At 43.3% G+C, this 19,322-nt stretch overlaps 1 protein-coding gene across 1 annotated transcript in view; it reads right to left on the reverse strand.

Annotated features, from left to right (window-relative positions):
- UBR4 (ubiquitin protein ligase E3 component n-recognin 4) overlaps window positions 1-19,322 on the reverse strand; it is an 84,630-nt gene that overhangs the window by 53,474 nt on the left and 11,834 nt on the right. The window contains exons 15-44 of the mRNA XM_074161472.1: window positions 19,056-19,243; window positions 18,342-18,501; window positions 18,124-18,209; window positions 16,965-17,134; window positions 16,009-16,291; window positions 15,244-15,376; window positions 14,754-14,833; window positions 14,330-14,458; window positions 13,686-13,868; window positions 13,339-13,461; window positions 13,020-13,249; window positions 11,697-11,821; window positions 11,036-11,133; window positions 10,763-10,920; window positions 9,846-10,055; window positions 8,726-8,827; window positions 7,762-7,862; window positions 6,708-6,906; window positions 6,282-6,470; window positions 5,857-5,920; window positions 5,460-5,651; window positions 4,771-4,841; window positions 4,469-4,616; window positions 3,717-3,944; window positions 3,326-3,496; window positions 3,037-3,219; window positions 2,597-2,755; window positions 1,840-1,992; window positions 1,327-1,554; window positions 289-446 (exon numbers count right to left, since the gene is read on the reverse strand). Coding sequence (XP_074017573.1) covers window positions 289-446; window positions 1,327-1,554; window positions 1,840-1,992; window positions 2,597-2,755; window positions 3,037-3,219; window positions 3,326-3,496; window positions 3,717-3,944; window positions 4,469-4,616; window positions 4,771-4,841; window positions 5,460-5,651; window positions 5,857-5,920; window positions 6,282-6,470; window positions 6,708-6,906; window positions 7,762-7,862; window positions 8,726-8,827; window positions 9,846-10,055; window positions 10,763-10,920; window positions 11,036-11,133; window positions 11,697-11,821; window positions 13,020-13,249; window positions 13,339-13,461; window positions 13,686-13,868; window positions 14,330-14,458; window positions 14,754-14,833; window positions 15,244-15,376; window positions 16,009-16,291; window positions 16,965-17,134; window positions 18,124-18,209; window positions 18,342-18,501; window positions 19,056-19,243 — 4,702 coding nt within the window. The remainder of the gene's footprint in view (window positions 1-288; window positions 447-1,326; window positions 1,555-1,839; window positions 1,993-2,596; window positions 2,756-3,036; window positions 3,220-3,325; window positions 3,497-3,716; window positions 3,945-4,468; window positions 4,617-4,770; window positions 4,842-5,459; window positions 5,652-5,856; window positions 5,921-6,281; window positions 6,471-6,707; window positions 6,907-7,761; window positions 7,863-8,725; window positions 8,828-9,845; window positions 10,056-10,762; window positions 10,921-11,035; window positions 11,134-11,696; window positions 11,822-13,019; window positions 13,250-13,338; window positions 13,462-13,685; window positions 13,869-14,329; window positions 14,459-14,753; window positions 14,834-15,243; window positions 15,377-16,008; window positions 16,292-16,964; window positions 17,135-18,123; window positions 18,210-18,341; window positions 18,502-19,055; window positions 19,244-19,322) is intronic.

Raw genomic sequence — 19,322 nt, forward strand, 5'->3', positions numbered from 1 at the left:
AGGCTGCTCCGAAGCCACCTTTCTGCTGTGAAATCCTAGTGGGAAGAAAAAAAAACGCATATACACGCCCCTCTGCTGAAACAGCCAGCTTTGGTTTCAAATCACCCTGCAATTAGGGCAGAAGCAACAGGAAAAGTAGCAAGAAACCTTCAGTCAAAAAGGAGATCTTCACCACAAGCTTTGGCCAGTCACAGCTGGGAAGTTAAGAATAATTAGTAATATTTATAATAAAAAGAATATGATAAACAGCAATTAAAACTTCAGCAAAGCCTTCCACACAAGCCTCACCTCTTTACGTTAATTGGGAATAGCCGTTGCACTTCCAGATTGGCCCGACTGATGGTGGCTGCAAAGGATTTGCCTTGACAGTAGCTGAAGAACAACATCTGTAGCACATGGGAGTAATACACGGAGACCCCACCTCCTGCTACCTGGCCATTGCTGTCCTGTAGGATCAGAGACAAACAACATCATCGCAGATAAACACACATCCTCCAAAACACCATCAGGCTTTTAAATTCCTCGTGATGGAATTATTCCAAAAGCCTCTCCCGTGCCCCCTTCCCCACCAGGGAGAGAATGCAGCCTTAAATGACAATTTTCTAAGCCCAACTCTTTGGTGAACTCATTCATCAGATACTTCAAAGGCTTATGGAGGGGATACTGAGATTGCATTCCCGTAGGCTGTAGGTATCGCCCTCAGCTACCATATCTGTGTGCTTGAACGTTGTATGACAATCTCCCATGGAGCACTCCCCATGTTCCCAGCTCATAAAAGAGCTTTTCCCCCTTTCCCGAGGGCCGCCTTCTCATCTATTCCCCTGGTTTGGAGCAGGCTGGGGGGAGAAACACTGAGTGAAATGGGGACAGATTTTAAAAGTCACCTCCAAGACTAAAGAACTGCCACTGAGCAGAAACAAAGCCTCGCTCCACCTCTGCAGCCCCAGTAATGGCCAGTAACTTTATCCATTCTGGTTATTGCACCTTTGGAGCGCCTTGCTGGGAGAACAGCACTGCTCTGAAGCCATCTCCCTGCTGAGAAATCCTGCTGGGCATGACTTCCCAGCCAGCCATGGAAAACATGCTCCATTTTCTAGATGAAAGGATCAAGGGGTTTAATTTTCAACCCCACCCCCTTTCACCGCAAGGATATTTCTCTCTCTTTAGAGGAACGGCAAGCGCCTTGATCTAGATCAGGGGGGCTTAGAAGGAGGGGAAAAAAAAATAAAAATAAAAAAAGAAAACTTCTGCCTTTAAATGTAAGACACAAACAAGAGAGAAAAAGCCACTGCAGCCCACGCTACAGGAAAGGGAAGTCACCGGTACCTTTAGGTCCTCGTGATTGACTTCAAGGACGTTGGTGACATAGAATGGTCCGTGCTGGGCGCTGCTCGCCTCTTCCATGAGCTGCGTATAGATGTAGCCAGCGGAGGACATGATCACTATGATGTTCTTCCCTTCCTCATTGAAAAGGAACGTGACATCCCTGATTTTGGAACTCGGTAGAAGGAAGTAAAAAGTTGGACTCAAGGCATCTACAGAGAGATCGTAAATCTGTGGGAAGAATCAAGAAAACAGTTAACTACGACGATAAAAACCAGTGCAAATGGACAAAAGCTGAGACAAGGGAATGCCTATTAGATATTATAGTTCAGGTTTTTTGCTCCGAGTTCTTTGGTTTCACTTTTTCTTATGACAACAGTAGCCAAACACCACAAATATATATTTCCAATTTATTTCTAAGAATATTACCACATTCTTCCACATGCAACTCTGTGAAGATCCGGACTCTAATGCCCGAAAGAAGACACATCATCAATAGCTCATGACCAAACATACCTTCACAAAGTCTGCAGTCACAATAGCAAGCTCTGTCTGAGATCCTGGCAGCCACACAGCTTTAATGATGAAATTTCCAGTGGCTAGTTGGGGATGAAGTACCAAATGATCAGAGACTGATCCAGAGCTGCTGAACGTTAACACGTGGCAGTCCTGGAGTAATGAAAAAAATTGGTCAAATATTAGAACAAAATGTGTAGAAACATTTCAAGCCAAGAATGGAGCTAAAAGCCAGCATTCCTCTTGGTGTCAATTACAATTCATAGAGTAAGAAGCAGAAATTCCTGCATTTAAGATGAATGACATGAAAGTTTGTAAAGAAAAACCAAACAAAATCCAAACCAAAACCACACAGAGTCCAGCTGTTTCTTAGCTAAATAATAGATTTGTGGATGCTGCACTGTGAAAGCCAAATCTAAATTTGGCAGAATACAAGAAAAAGAAGTCCTTGCTACAAAACACTAGTCGTTCTAACACATTGAGTTTGACATGACTAAACCTTGAGTCCTGTCTTGAAGTAAAATTGGCCTAAATACAATAAGAAGTACTATTTTGAGGTGCTGTCTCATTTATTATATTATTCATATAGGTCCTGCTTCTTTTACTTCATATATCTAGTAGGCAAGTGATTCATGAGCTAAAATTAGTGACAGACTTTTGGAGCCAGCTCTGCACTAGCTCCTCAGAGGAAAGAAATACAGCTGGTTTGGGGCTGATGTTTCCAACTGCCTGGAAAAGGCTTTGTCAGGGCACTTACTTTCAGTCCGCACACAGCCAGGTAGTCCTCCTTGCAGGGATTGCCAGTCAGGCTCAGCACAGTAAACGGCACGGGCGCAGACGCAAGGCGAGTTAGGGTCAGTTTTCTTTTGCTGGAGTCCGCTTGTTTCAGCAATGCCGAGAGCTGGAGGACTGTAATCTGCAGAACAAAATGAACTCCGTTACCCAACTTTACAACCAAGGGGAAAAAGGCATATCAATTTCAGCTCTACGACTGTGTCCTCACAGTTTTCACTATTTCTGCTGCAAGAACTCTTTTCTCTGAAGAATGAGAGGCTTTCCTAAGCTATGCAGTACTTCACAGAAGACCCAGATTTGGGGACAGGCAGCCCAAATCATACTCTGCTTGTCGTTCAGTGCTCTAAGGCTGTTTCATCTTCTTTTACAGCCTAACAGTCTCTACAGAGCTAGAGAACTCACCTTGCCCTTCTCGTGACTCACAGCCAGGTGCTGCCGACGTCCGTGCGGGGATGAGAGCACGCACATCGCCACCCGCCTCAGCACGTGAGCACTGATCAGCTGCCGGATGGTCTGGCCCTGGTCACCACTGTAGTTCATGCGGACGTTCTCAAAAGCACCTTCTTGAGAGCCAAGAGTTGGGACCTGAGTCATTAGTAAAAGCATAAAAAAATACATATATCACTGATTTTTTTTCTGTTTAAAAGCGATCCCACCTATCCATAATCTCATCACTCCTTCAGTATCATACCATCAACTGATCTGTCATTTCTACTGACTTGTCCAAAGTATGTAGCTCGTTGAGAGCTTGCTGGGCACGACTGCTGCTCCCCATGGCTGAAGCCTGCTGGAAGTTTATCTGAATGGCATCCATCAGGAAATTCAGCATGTCCAGCACCAAAGGTGCAAAGGAGAAGTTGGCCTACAAGAAATAGATACAGCAAGTGAGGCACCATGTGTTTCTGCTGGCAATCTTCACTACAGCTACGTCAACCTGTTTTTAAAGCCTGATGCCACTTTTACGATCCCTTTTATCATAAAGAAGAGCATAAAAATCAAGCAACTTGGCTGATATCCAACACAGTCTGCCTAAGATCCTCATCACAAACCCACTTCTGTTAACAGCCAGCTGCTAATTATACCTGGGACTGCAATTCCTCTCGACAGCCCTCGACGTTTCTACACAGGCTGCTCTTCTTGGGTTTTTCTTCGTCAGGGCCCTTCCCCTCGCTGATGGTGACCTTGGCTTTCTCTGCAGGAGAGGTGCTCGCATGGCGAATGACACTCTCGGGCACTCTGGGCTCGCTCTGGAAGGCGGATTCTTTCATGGTCGAGCTCATACCGCTGCTGGGAGTTCTCTTCACCAAAGCCTGGGAACAACACAGCATCATGAAAGCCCAAACCAGAGTCAATTTTAGCACTGAGGAAATAAATACAGATTGTAACAGCAGCAAGATTAATGTTTTAAAGAAACAGAGTGTAATTCTCTTAGACTGCAATTTGAAAGCAATAACACAAGAGTATCCTGCATGCCACTCTCCACCCAACTATTAGAAAAACTTTCATATTTAACATAAAGTTACTTTGCTTCCAGTGGAAAATATGGGGAAAGGTGGTATCTGACTATTGAGTAGCTTAAGCCAACTTGCAAATTCTATAAGGTAAGTGGAATCCCAGTAGTCACGAGGACAGAGATTTGCCAATGCATTTCTTTGGTGCAAAAAAATAAACAGCCAGGTAAGCTGTAAATTAAGAGGATGCGTCATAAAGCTAAGGCATTGAAGCCTTAGGACTCTTATGCGCTCGTATCACAACGTAACTTATTGCAGAACCTGCAAAAGGCCTTAAAAAATCAAGAAATCACAGCTTGTATGTTGACAGGAAGACACTTTACCAGGCAACTGCCATCTTCCTTGGCTCCGCAGTCACAGAAGAATGATCCATATTTGGCATAAGAAATCTCATGATCCTTGTGACAAACTTTAGCACAAACTGTGCAAACACCAACCCCATCAACCATCTTGCAAGTGTGACAGTGATACCTGCACGAAATAAGCCATATGAGTTATAAAACACCTCATTTTATGATTAGGTAGGCCTCAGGAAGGCTCCACAGCCTGCAGTTCACAGGCTGTTTCCTTCTCAATGGCCAGAAACATCAATCCGAAATTCCGAACATAAATTTGAAATTCTTACCAGTGTTGATTCATGAATTCTTTCTGTGTGATGGTGAAGGTACAAAGTTTATTACAAAGGGAATCTTCATCCTGTCAAGCAGAAAGTTGGGTTTAGAAAGGTATTATAACTGCAGCTACAGTAAAGGCACGTGGTAGAAAATACGTTCCTCAGACACTAAATGAGCATTTTAAGAAGAGCGAGTTCAGCACCACCCAGTTAAAAGGCAGCAGCTGGTATCCAACCACACGGGAAGAGGAGATGGTGACATTTTATAGCAACTCGAAAGACCAAATCAAGAAAACAGTAACAAAAATAATATATCGGGACAACAAATTTTAAAGAATGCATTAATAAGGGGGTTTTTTTCCCTACTTAAAAACCTAATGTAAGTTACTTGTTGATATAAAAGCTCGTAACTGACAAACCAACCAGTAGGAACAAACCCATCTTACTCCACTTCTTCCTTTTTGTTTTCTAATAAAAATCCCACTTTTAACTTTTGTTGACATGATAAAGTCAGCAGTTCTGTGCACAAATGACAGATATTCTCTTCCAGACTGGGCAACTCGGGTTCTTCCCTCCGTCTCACATTAGGAACGAACAAGAACAACAACAAAATCTTAACTTATAACCTGAGTAATTCTGATTTGGAAGCTGCAAAATAAATCTTCATCTCATTTACAGCATTAACTGTGACTATCGCCTACCGAATCTTCTGCCTGAGAGTCCTCCTCCTCCACTGCCAGCTCTTCCACCCAGTCGGAATCCACCTCAATGGCCCGTTCCTCTCCATCAACGGAGAGATGACTCGGTCCTTGGCCACTGCTCTGGCTCAGGGCGTTAGTGACATCGGCCAGGTAAGAGACAATATGGCACGTGCACTCCAGGATAGTCACATGCTATAAAGCAGAGATGAATGAAAATGAGGCAATACTCAGATCCCAGAATAGTTGCTGTAAGGCAAGAAAACATAGCAGTGCCCCTGACCAAATTGCTTCACAACTCCCACTATGCAACCAAAACCAGGAGAGCTGATGTTGTCCCAGCTGACACAGCTCATGCCTGAGATTTATTCCTCCAAGTTAAGCAATAGCCACGTCTTACCTTCCCTTGCATGACGTTTGCATTCATTTTTTCTACCACATTCTTTTGAGACAGGTATTTCTTGCTGTAACACAAAACAGTGGAGAAGATCATTACAACTGACAGTCTTTAGGAAGTATGAACTCAGTTCTCACCAACAGCTTCAAGCCTTCAGATTGCTTCAGATTAGCAAAAGGAAATTTATAAATGCAGAAACTAAACCATCAAGAGTGGGAAAGTCAAGGAAAACACATGGTTGTTCTTAAACTGGGGACACAGATCAGCCTCTCTCAGACATTGTGTTCCAAATAACAAACAATAAACTAAAAAATAAGCATGTATCAGTAAAAATGAACTGCTGTCACCACATTCTCAGGAAAAAAATAAAAAAATAAAATATGTAAGTGATGCAAATGAACAAACAGGAATATACAGTGCGCTCTTACCATCTGCCCAGCCAGTCAACAGCAGCACCGTGAAGCTGGAGGTGTCCTGCACCTTGTCCTGCACTGGCCAAAGTTGCCATCACAACCATCAGCTCAGGAAAGCCCGTGCCATCCCCATTGGCCAGCATTTCTGTTGCCATTGGTATGAGAGTACTCAGCAGAACAGTGCACACGCCTTCTCCAACTTGGCTAATCAAAAAGAAGAAAGTTTCAGAGAGGGTACATCACCCACTGAAATACAGCTGAGCCCCACACCCCATGAGCAGTAACACAGCAGCACCTTCGGGGCAAACAGCCTCATCCCTGTCACTTTGGAGGTTTTAAGATGACAACAAGAAGCCATCAGCAACTCACAAGTCATTTGTACATCTAGAGAACAAAAGAAACGAACAGCACACAAAAGAAATGACAAAGGCTGTACTTTACCTGTTTTCCCGAACAATGTAAGTCGTCAAAAGTTGCAGCAGTTGCCTGTTCTCTTGCACAACATCCAGCTGATCGGAATCTTTGGGTGGGGACATGGTCATCCTGGTCAGCCAGGCCTGGAGTCGGACAGGCTCCACACACGCCAGCTGAGCCAAGGAGCCACAAAGTCGCAACAGGCTGGGGTTGGGACTCTTCTCGGCTGGGGGAGAAAATCACTGGTGAGTGACAGACGCTACAATGAATGTGTCTGAAGATGGATTTCCATTAGAAGCGTGAAGCTGGCACTCCACTTCCTTTCCCAGCTTTTCTTTCAAGCATCTTCATATCTCAGCCTAATACAACAACGGTGTAAGGCGGACAAAGGCAGGATGGAAGAGATTGAATCACAGAATGGTTGAGGTTGGAAGGGACCTCTTGAGATCATCTGGTCCAACCCCCTGCTCAAGCAGGGTCATCTAGAGCCGGTTGCCCAGGACTGTCTCCAAGGATGGAGACTTTGCAATCCTAAGAGAGGTGCAACCCATGTACGTACAGGTCACACCCTGGATGTATCTAGAATAGTTCATGCCTCACATATCAATTCCCCATCTCTTTCCCCCATCTTATAGCATTAATATGTATACTGTTCTACAGGGTTTTTGGATACTTGTGGATGGTGTGATTTTAGTTTTGGACATGCTCAGTGGCCAAAACTAAAACTGCACCATCTGTACCACTCAGAGCACATCAGGCAATACAGCTGCATCCCCCATTATTACACTAGTTGCAAAGGTACCATTTGTATCCCATGCAACTTCTGTGGCTGACACATACTGGGATCCATGCTGAGTATCCATTTTATCAGTTCCACCTTTTTGTTCAGTTCATACTCTTTTAGAGGTGAAGTTAGTTAATACAAACTGATACAAACCCCCTGCAACCTCTTGAAGGGGCCCACATAATCAATTTGCCACTGCTCACTCAAGTGGTGCCCACTCCCAGGGGCCAAAAGCACAACAAAACATGCATTTACAGTTCACAGAATGGTTTGAGTTGGAAGTGATTCAACACTTACTTAGCTGGAAGAGCTTGGTGAAGAATTTCAGCACCCTGTTACAGAACTTGGCCGAGAGGTTTTCATTGGCGGTCGCCATCATGATCTGGACCAGTTCTCCACTACACGGAAGGGGGAAATGAAGTCAGCTTTGTAAAAGACAACCCATTCCTTTTTTTCATTTGCACTTAGTTATCTCTGCCCTCACATCTAAGACTGGCACCAGTCTGTGTAACATTGCCCAGCGTAGCAGCTGAGCCACAGAAATTGCTTTCAGACAAGAAAAATCTTAGCTCAGATAAAAACCTGTGAATCTCACAAGCTCCTGAGTAGCAGATCAGTATTCTCTGCCTACCAAGTCACAAAAGGGCCTGCATTGGTTTCCAAAACAAAATTCAAGATTTTCTTGCCTATTTTTCGCTTCCATGTTACTAAAGTACAACAGCCAGCCACCAGACTGATAAACAAGTAGAGAGCAAAACCAGATAATGGTCAGCTTTCGAATAGAGAAAAGCTTTCCTCCAGTTCGCCCTCGTACCTTTTCACAACACTGTTGTTGTGCTCTGCTGTCTCCATCACAATTTATCTTCATAATTCTAAATCGGGCCAACACTCCACCTTAAAATTACCAAGCCAGTGCCCTGAGGAAGCACCGAGAGAACTTGGGATTTTTTAACTGCCTTATAGACCAGCATCTCTCAAAAACCTCCTTATAATGCCTTTGACAAAACAATCACCTTGCAAGATTCCCCACTGATGATCACTATAAGGACTCGCTGAATGTTTTATCTGGAGCAACAAATAAAAGCCCTCTCCCACATGACAAGTCTTTTCACCCTCTCCTGCACTGCTTCAAGGGCATCCTCTCCTCACACGGCACTGTCTTTTCCTGCACAATGGCACTAACATCACTTAGGTGTTGACAGTGACAAGCGAAACGATGAGAAATAAAGTCCTTGGCCCACAATTTTGAGGATGACTTCACCTTTCGGAAAAGAATTCCTCCATGGCTTTTCGTGCCTGGCTGCTCTCCAGCTGTTTCTCCAGATGCTGCAAACATTCCTCCAAGATGGACTCATCCAGGCCACTGAGGATCAAAAGATGCATATTAAATAAGAACACGTAAGAGCAATTTCAACAATTCAGAGTCAAGAAGGGATCAATTTTGCTAATAACGTTCTGATAAACTTTGCACTAGCTGAAAGCAGCCCAGCTTACCAGAGACAGGTGAAAAATAATTGATGAATAAACATATATAAATACACATAAACACAAACAAATCCACCAAATGATCAGAAAAAGAAAGCAGCACATGATGCTGTAGGCAAGTTACACAGAAACCTAGAATAATCTAGACCTTTCAGACACTTCACATTACAAATTCCTCTAAATGGCTGCTTTTTTTACACTTTAAGTCTCTTTTAAGTGTTCCTCCTCCCCATTCTCTCCTGTGCTCATCCCCGCTCCACAACGCACCCTGCAAGTAAAATCCAATTACGTTTACATTCTCTACCAGAAGGCGCAGTAGATCTCCCTCTGAATACCTTCCATCCAGAGAGGATCAGCGTTAAAAAGACGCAACATCATCCTGCCTAATGGTTTTATGTTTCGGATGGGTAGAATCAACATCTGCGCACCAAGCTTATTCCCTCCTTACACACAGCGAGTAAGGGGTGGGAAGCACAAATCTCGCTACGATAAAGCAGGGATTAGCCATCCTTATAAACAGCAAGAACAGAGACAAAGGAATATAAAGCAAGTTAGGTCAGCATCTTCAGCTTTGATTTTGTGCTTGTATTTACATAATTTTCTATTTGCTTAAATAAAAAAATTATCCAAATATAGAGTTGCTCCATCCAAAGTTACAAGAGATGATTAAAATCCACACTGCCTCAACAGCAGTGCTGAAAATTGTGGCAACATGAATAACGTATCTGGGGTGTTTTTAGTCTACAAGTATAGGAGTATTCAACAGATAAAAATAAGCTGATTTTTCGCCTTTCTGTTGTGCTCTTCAAGAACAGACACCGATGTTTAAACACACTGTATTAATTCTTTGTATACAGCTTCGTTGAAGGAGAACTACAAGCGAAAGAGCCCATTACCTGTTTGGATCGGAGTGATGGGCCAGTATGTTGTAGCATCCAGTGATCAGCTTCTCATAAACACGTGCCAGGAATTCATCTGATTCTGCAGGGCCCAAGATCCGTTCCAGGGAGTTGCTGCTTATCTCTGCTACACTCTCCGTGCTGGTCTCCAAAAGGAGAGGCAACAGGGAATGAATCACCTGTGGTGGGTTCAAATCATCCGACCAGCTGGAAAAGAAAAGGAAACAAGTTAAGTCTCTGTAGGATGTATCAAAGAACACCTTTATTGGATGAATCAGAAGTCACACAAGTAAGGCACGAGTCTGGATGGAAGTCTGTGATAAAAACTCTTTAGAAAGCCAGGACAAATACACTGACCCAGCCATTTTTCCCCTCAGAAAAACGGTCCTTTTGGAAAACTCTACACTTGTTACTTCTGTATATATAAAACTACAACACTTTCCTAGACAGCCAGGCTGTCACACAGAACAGCTTCTGGACTTGTCTGCAGTGTCAACAACTATTTTCTTCACAATATCTTTGAGTAAGACCCTGGGAAAAAATAATTCTTTCATTTCACTTTTTTCTTATGCTTTGAAAACACCACACAAGTGATGGATAGCAAAACACAAATGAATTGGTTAGATCCATATTGTCTCAGTTTATATCCCAGTTTCTTCAAGTCCCTATTTGATAAAAAGGACTAAAGGTTTCTCTCAGGGAGTCTGACTTTAAGAGGTATCAGGTCAAGAGAGAAGGGCCATTTTTCATTAATTTAGAATTTAGATCTGTAAACTGCAAATAAGTCCATTAAAGACTTAGTTAAAAATACAGCTCTGGTTCCCAAAGTGTTCTCCCCCCGCAGTCTGATAAAGACATTCCGAAGAGCAGACAGACCTATACAGCAAGAACGTAACACAGAAACCAGCACTTACACAATGAGGTCCCCAGTGAGTCTGACCAGGGAGAGAAGGGTGTGTTTGAGGGAAGCTGCAAGAGGTAGACTTTGGCTGCAGAGAGTACCAAGGTGGGCGGCTTGAACTGCGCTGATGTAGCTTTCTGCGGGGATCGTGTCGTTGGCAAAGGCATTGCGCTGGGGATTGAGACGCACACACAAGAATCAGAGCCCTTTCTCTTTAACTGCCCGCAGCTCCCAGCAATTTATGGGGTTAAGATCACAGCAGATCAACCCATGAGGCTGGACTCACCCACGAGCCAATGTTTGGGAACTCATTTGTATGAATGTTGTTCCATGATTCACATAACGTCTGCACAGCTGACGGCAAGTTCTGAACAAGTGTTGGACCTGCAATTAATACAGAATCATAAGTCACAGAGTAATTTCCTGGGTCCTACTGAAAACCAGAATGTGCTTCTACAACACTGTTTAAAACTAGATCATTTGATTAAGACACAATTATCTAAGTTGAGCTGTAATTCACTGAGGGCCAGTTTCATGCTTTTCTACAGGTCAAAATTATCCCTAAAGTTTGCAAGAGCTTCCCAGCTTCTTCCGCTTCATTAAAACAAGAAACATGGCAAAAATACTAATTTGCAGTAGTCTTCAACATATCAACATTTCACAGCTCCCCATATTATGCCATGCCACCGGGGCACCAACATTGTTATAAAAGCATTTCAATAAGCCACATAAGCCCAGAAGATAGTCCCTCTTTCAAGGCTTTCCCCTAATTCTACAAAGCAAAGACTTCTCAGTTGGCTGCTGTCAGGATAATACACTCATTTGAACAGAGCGGTGGAGAAAAAGAACTCATTAGCCAGCGTATGGCTTTGAAGCCGGATGTGAGCAGCATTGTAGAAAGCTTCACCTGGAGAGAGAAGGAAATCTGAACTCTGCAGCAGCCTCACCTAGAGTGTTAGACTTGCAGCGGCTGGATCCGATGGCCAGGACAGCAGCATAGCCTCGGAGCTTCTCCTCAGAGGGTTTGTTCTCAGTGGAGCCCTCTTCAGAGAGGCTCCGTAGCAAGTAAGATCTGTATTTAGGATGGAAAGGATTTATTTCAGGCAACAGCTCTGCATTTCAGGACAAACTGTGTCAATATAGTGACAGATAAGGAAGCAAACTTCTGAAGTTCTGCCCCACACTTTGTGTTACACCACTGAGGGAGTTTCAGGCTTTTATCTCCTCTAAGCTACTCACCAGGAAAAGCACCCACTCAAAAGGGAAAGCTGACTTATGTTTGCTTTCTTCTACATAGGTTCTAACAAGAGTTTAGAAGACTTCAGACTCTTAATGTATGAATGAAACCCCCTCTGTTTCTTGATGCTCTGACAGTCTCAGTATTATCTCAGTGAAATAATCTTCAGTAGCACTATCCTAGAGAGTGGCAAGAGGAGGTTTCATCTTTGGAGGCAAAGCTGGTTTTACAAGTTTGCAAGAAAGTCTTGAAAGATCAAACAAGGAGGCTACTTAGAAACAAGAACTTCCCACACATGGCTCGAGAAGCTACTTTTTATTCTTCTTTTAAAAGAAAGGACACTCTAGAGAACCTAAGTTAATTATATTGGACTATAATAAAAAAGCACCTACCTCTAAGAAAACAACAAACAAAATGCAAAGAAAGCCCTATGCACAGAAAAAAACTGTACTCATATAATCATAGAATTGTCTAGGTTGGAAGGGACCTTTAAGATCATCTAGTCCAACCATCAACCTAACCCTGATAAAAAAAATCATCACTAAACCATGTCTCTAAGCTCTGTATCAACATGCCTTTTAAATACCTCCAGGGATGGTGCCTCAACCACTGCCCTGGGCAGCCCATTCCAAGACTTAATAACCCTTCCAGTGTAAACATTTTCCCCAATATCCAACCTGAACCTCCCCTGGCACAACTTGAGGCTGTTCTCTCTTGTCCCATCGCCTGTGACTTGGGAGAAGAGACCGACCCCCCCTGGCTACACCCTCCTTTCAGGGAGTTGCAGAGAGCGAGAAGGTCTCCCCTCAGCCTCCTTTTCTCCAGGCTGAACACCCCCAGCTCCCTCAGCCTCTCCTCACAAGACTTGTGCTCCAGACCCCTCACCAGCTCCGTTGCCCTTCTCTGGACCCGCTCCAGCATCTCAATGTCCTTTTTGTGGTACGAGGCCCAAAACTGGACACAGCCCTCGAGGTGGAGCCTCACCAGCGCCAAGCACAGGGGGACAATGACCTCCCAATTGTGATGACTTTACCTGGTAAACGTAGCGTAAGTGTCAATAAGCTGGAGCGTAGCAGGCAGGAGGTTCTTGGTTATCTCTGAAGACTTGTGTGGATCAGTCTCTGCAGCCAGCTTGGAAAAGTGCTCATCTAGAGAAACCTGAATCTTGGAAATTGCAGCATCAAGGGTGTAAATGGACTGTAAACTGGGAACTTCGTGCAGTTGGAGAATAGTTGTGCAATCAACACCGCAGAAAGAAGAGATCTTCAAATATAAAGGGATGGAACAGTAAGTGCAAATCATTCCACAGAAACAGCAGCTCCGTGTGCACAATTGCACCGACACCACCTTACCTGTCGAGCGAAGTATTCCTCTGCTATCTCCACATCATACTTCACTGAGCTGCACTTGCTGGAGGCCAGCTCAATGAGAGAAGCAGCATGGTCAGCTTTCATGCCCTGCTTGGTAAGGTGATCCTACAGATGCCAAAAAAAGACTTGTCACACTTTAGAAGTGCTCTATAATTAAACACTCGGCCAATTATAGGGGTAAAACACTTTAGAAAACAGGGACCCAAGCTCCCATTTCTCACCACCATGCCCATAGAACAAATCCCACACGCAGCCAGCATGGAAGAAGAGACCGATATTCTTACTATCAAACAACATCACAAAACACCCCTATAAAGATGGGGCTGTACCTTGATCCAGGTGACGTAAGACGTGATTCGCAGACGGGAGGACCAGCGCAACGTGTGTAAAATATCACATTCACTCATCTCTGGCGTGTTCATAGCCAGCTGATTCATGTAGTTTTTGGATGGAGGTAAAATCCCTAGTATCCGCCACAGTATCAAGAAGTAGTACTGAAGTGCACAGGCTTCCTAAACAGGAGTACAGTTGGACAAATTAATAAAGAAAAACTGTAGTTTCAGTCATTACAGCTACTGAAATTATCTCATCAGAGACTCTAGACTCCTGCAGATGTGCCAAATCACATGAACGCCTACTGGACTGAGTTTCTGTCACATTCTACAACAAATTATGCAACAGAGAGGAGTGAGGGGAAAAAAAATAAAGGAAAGATTATACAATTTTTTTCTGCCTCATCATATTCTAGCCCGACCTCCTGGAATTACCAGGGACATACAGCAAGTCTAAAACATGTTATGAATTAAAAACTCATATGAGATGTACCACCACCATAAACTCTATGGGTGTTTGAAGTTCCCCATTACTCCAACCACTGCTGAGAGTATTTCGGTTAAATACTTTGCTTGAAAATACTAAGTTTGAAAACCTGTTATTCCTCAACACAGACAACATTACAGCAACACAGCCTTACCAGTGCAGTGACATTTTTGTTCTCTTTCCTCCTAAGTGTATCAAACTGTGACCCGGCTGCAAGTAACGAAGTCAGGGCTGTGTAAAGCTCGTCATACTTCATAGTCCTAGAGAAAAGGACCTCACAAACCTGCAAGAGATGACAAGTCAGGATCACTGCTTTGCAAATTGCACAGCTCTGCATTTATATAGAGTCAAGCTCTTCTCTTAAATATTCAGAATACACACACACCAAAACTACGCAAAATAAAATTTCAGGAAATTAGTTCTGTCGGGTACCACTAGTCTTTTCTCCATTTGGTGAAATATTTCTGCTCTAGCTGCTTCATTGAGACTTTTTGTCTTGTCTATTTTCACCGGAACTTGTCAAATCAACAGGGTCCTCAAGGCTTACAGAAAGGGTTTTAAAATAGAAATCCCAATACCGTGCTATCCAGACGGTTCAGATCATCTTCAGAAGCTTCTAGAGATAGGATGCAGTAGAACCTGGGCTGTGGAACTGCATCTGGAACAGGAGGACAGAAAGTAACGGTCAAAATAACAGTTTCAATGACACAGTATTGAGTTATCCTCTCTCCTCCATCCCCACAACCCTTCACATTTAAGACTAATACCAGATTCTACCAAGCCAGCTCCATGACACATTATACATGCTTTTAACCATGGCATACGCAGCCAAGGTTTTCCTACTCACACAATCATAATATATACACACTTATTTTGAATTACTTGTGGCATACTCCTACAATAATTTTGTTTAATAAAACATTCCTTGCATTGCATGCATTTTTATCTGTCCATTGTAATTATGCTTATTACAAACAGCAGAGCTACCCACACCAGGGGACAAGAGCAGGTCTCTTATCTGTAAAAGCAAATCTTGGAATAAAAAATTCCTTACGTTTTCTTTCTTACCTGACGAACAGTGTTTGGTCCAGTTTTCTTCCACTTCTTTAAACCCATGATAAATTGGGACAGAGGTTCGTCTGCTACTGTCTTGGGATCCACTCACCCAGCCTATGGGTGGAGTCAGCAAATTATATTGCACCTAAGTTTGAAAAAAAACACAACCAAAAACCACCCATGTCATCCTTGTCATTGAGGGGTAGCAGGGAAAAATAACACCCCCACCAGAAAACCAACCATAAAATACAAACAAGCCAGTTGCTAAAACACAATCATTACCAGTTTATGAGGGAAGCCCTGGCCCCTACCTGATGATTTCTATTCTGGAGTGAGCAGCTTAAATCAATGGTCAAACTTCTAACAACCAAAAAAGCCACGCACAAAACACAAGCATCCCATTCATGAGAACAGTGCCAAAAACCTCCACAGTGACAAGCTAAAGCAAGGACAGGGCCTACAAGGTATTTGTGAAATGGTGCCTAAATACCTAAATACTTTAGGTTTTGAAAGATAACGTGAGGCATTCACCCTGTCCTAAACTCACCCAGGATTTATTAGGACAGCTGTTACACAAGGAATTTACACTCAAACTCAACTCGCTGCTAGGAATCAGCAACTGTAGTTAATCACGCGTTACAACTCCAGAGGCTGCCAACAACATCAAAACCCATTTACTCACAAAGGTCATGAAGACACCAGAACACACCAAATAATTGTTACAGATTTCTGCCGGGTGATCAATTAAATATCCGGAACACGATCTCCAAATCTTACCTGTTCAAACAGGTACATGGGGGCCTTGGAATACTGGTGGAGCAGGTAGTCAAACACCAAGAGCAGACGTGCCACGATCAGTGGCACAGAACATTGCTGGGTATCCATGTTCGCCGTCAGCTCCACAATTGTCTGGATACAGAGCATCATGATGGATCTGCGGCCCCTCTCAGAGAAATTGTGAAAAATAAGCAGCAACAGCTGGAGATGTTCAACATTCAGATCTTCTGTGTCACTGGGAAGAGTCCCCAGCAAGGCATTTTGCTTCAGCGTGCCCACAAACCTGGTAATAGGAGAGGAAGTTTGTAAAGGTTACTTTTCTCCTTGCTTAGAGCCATCTTTAAAATCTCTTTGACCAGAGATAAGAGAAACATTTTCTTAATTACATTTTTCTGCTTATTCTTCTAATAGTGGCAATTTCATAAATTATTAACTATATTACGTACTGGAATGAGACTATGCAAGCAGTAAAACCTACAGAAATTCAATTACTGGCAAATACCTTTGATGGAAAATATGAACAATCATTCAAAGGGAGAAAGGGAGATGCAAACTTTTGTTCCCCCGGGAAAGGCTTGACGTCAGCTAAACCCTATCAGAGACTTTCACATTCAGGCAATGGCACAAAGAGGAAAAATCCTGGCACCATCATAATAGAACCTACCAGAAACCTACTGAAATAACCTACTGAAAAAAGATATTCGCCTTCCCTTTTTAAAACCAGCGCTGCTGCAAGTAATTCAGCCTCCACCCACTTAAATCCTGATTCTAGGTTTCACTTCCTATGCTCTAGTGAAGAAATCCAGCAACTGATCCTCTGCTCCTCTGAGCATCGCACATCACCGCCCAGAGAACACACACACACTGGTTACGCTGGTCCCAGAGAATTTTCACTTGATAGAAAACGTGAGAGGCAAGAGATGACTGACTTTCAGCTTAACATAAAATTATCTCACCTTTCCCAAACTTTAAGGCATTCTGGAACGTCAGGATCTCCCTGGGAAGTGGCTTTATGCTGCCAAATCAGGAGAAGTCGCGAGAGCACTGACAAACTTTGAGGATGGATGTAGAGAGGCCACGGACCTTCAGAAAAAGGGGCGACTCCCAGCTGCTGAAGAAGTGTGTTCTGGAACAAAGCAGAGACTTCTTGAAAAGAGGCAAGTCTTGATGCTTTAATTAATAGTGAGATTTAAACATATAGATGAAAATAAACAGTAGGGCTCTCAGCGCTGGTAAGGGTTCATACAGCAGTATTTCTCCTATCTCTAATGAATGGCATAGCTACTGAGGGATACTTGTGTTCTCCCATTGCCACCTAAAACACAACAAACTTTCAACTTAAGCACCAATGCAGAAAAAATGGCATTACTGAGCTCTACTCATTTACTGCGAGATCCCAAAAGAAGAGATTATGCTACTATTTTCAGTATCCAAGAATTTGGAAGAAGACCCCTTTGATTACAGTAAAGCCTGCTTCTTTTCAAATATAGTAAAAAGGCACATTTCTGTGCAGCCCAACTGCTTCAAAAACACCAAAACAACACATTATTTTAAATATAGTAGAAAACAGTCAATGAAAAGCATAGGGACTGAATTCACTGATTGGTAAGCAGATTTATAACCTCTACTTACAGTGTTAAGGCAAGTCAGCCCATGACCTAGCAAAGAAGCCTAGAGGCTACAAAGTCAGCACATTAAAGCAAAAGGATTAATTTGATTCTCTCCTCAGAGAATTCCAAGGCCTTTTGGCATCAGTCCTGACAGCAAAGCAAATCTGCAGGAATGCCTCTTGATAAACGCATGGATCGAGGCAACTCTCCAAAACAAAATACACAAACTCATTTCCTTTTCAGTTTTCATCACCTTCAAAGTTCAGTGGATTAATTTGAACTCTAGACGTTAAGTTTACACCCTACAGGATGTTTTGTACTGGATAACTGCAAAGATCATCCAGCTCATTCGATCCAAAATATTCCAAGCTCTGTTTGCAAAAAAATATACTCTAGGGCCAAAGGGAACCATCAACACACTACTCTAGGTGTGGTGAGTCCATGTAGAGACATTAGCAGACACCAACATTTCTTCATTCATTTATACATTCAACCCCAGACTTACCTGCAAGGCAGGGGACTGAAGATCTGAGGTCACCAAGGAATGGTTGAAGTGATACAGTGCAGCAGCAAACTCCTCATCCGATGTGCCTGTAAGATGGGAATCAAGCCATTTACTGCCATTGCTCTCCTCCGTTTCAAATTTCCACAAGAAACTAAGAAAACATACACCTATAAATCCCACAGTCTGTGTTCTCCAACAGAGCAGCTCCGCTCACTCACCCTTAAGCCCATCCTTGTCCACCTCTTTGATGATGCTGGCCAGCGTAGCCATGTGCTGCTCCGAGAGAGACACGCTCAGGTAGTTGCGAATGAAGTTATTCCTGGAGTTCAGCATAGAAGAAGTGATAAAGTTCAAAATGTTTGAAGCTAGGCTCAAAAACTGAAAAGAAAAGAGAAACGCGCTATAGAAACAACAAAAGCAGAGGGACTGTAAGACAACATCAAACAAAAACTAAACCACCAGCAAAATAAATCAAGTCCCCTATCTCCAGCCCTGGCATCGGAGCACAGGCTCACTCATCGCAACCCAGCTCCCTGCACTCTGTGCTCTGTACCAGGACAATTCTCTGAAAAGGTCGCAAAGTCTCTAACTTCTCAACTGCAGTATTTATTCTTCTCTTTACCCAACGGGGCTGGAGCTAAAAGCACTCTATCAGCTTATAGTTCTGCCCTCATTTTCCCTCTCCCTCTGTAACAGATACTATCTTCAGTCTTTGCTTCCCTGGCGGTAACAAATACAGTAATATTTCACCTGAGGGAAGAGTAGAGACAACTTCTTTATTCAAAGCCAGGACTGTCACTGATTCTCCATCAGCAACGTACTTAAATACCTGACATTTATCATGTTATCTGTCAATGTGGCAAGCCACTGACATCTAAACAATGCTACAGCACGCCAGTTACTTCATTTTAAGTCTGAAGAACATCCCATACCAATTCTGGATCTTTGCGGCTGGCCAGGATGTTCCCATTCTCCCCAGCAGTCTGTTTGTTAGGGCTTTTCACTCTGGGTGAGCTCTCCAAAGGGGGCGGTGGAGGAGGTGGTGGTGGGGCCACCTTCTCTTTGCTTGGAGAGATTGTCTCTTCAAACCATTGCCCAAGGATTGGTTCGCTATCGTCGTCTAACACAGGAGGCAGGAAAAACAAAAGCATAATGTTACAAGCAACTAATTCACGCTGACTACTTGGCTTAGAAAAAGC

The sequence above is a fragment of the Numenius arquata genome, chromosome 20 (assembly GCF_964106895.1).
Source record: "Numenius arquata chromosome 20, bNumArq3.hap1.1, whole genome shotgun sequence".
Lineage (NCBI taxonomy): Eukaryota > Metazoa > Chordata > Aves > Charadriiformes > Scolopacidae > Numenius > Numenius arquata.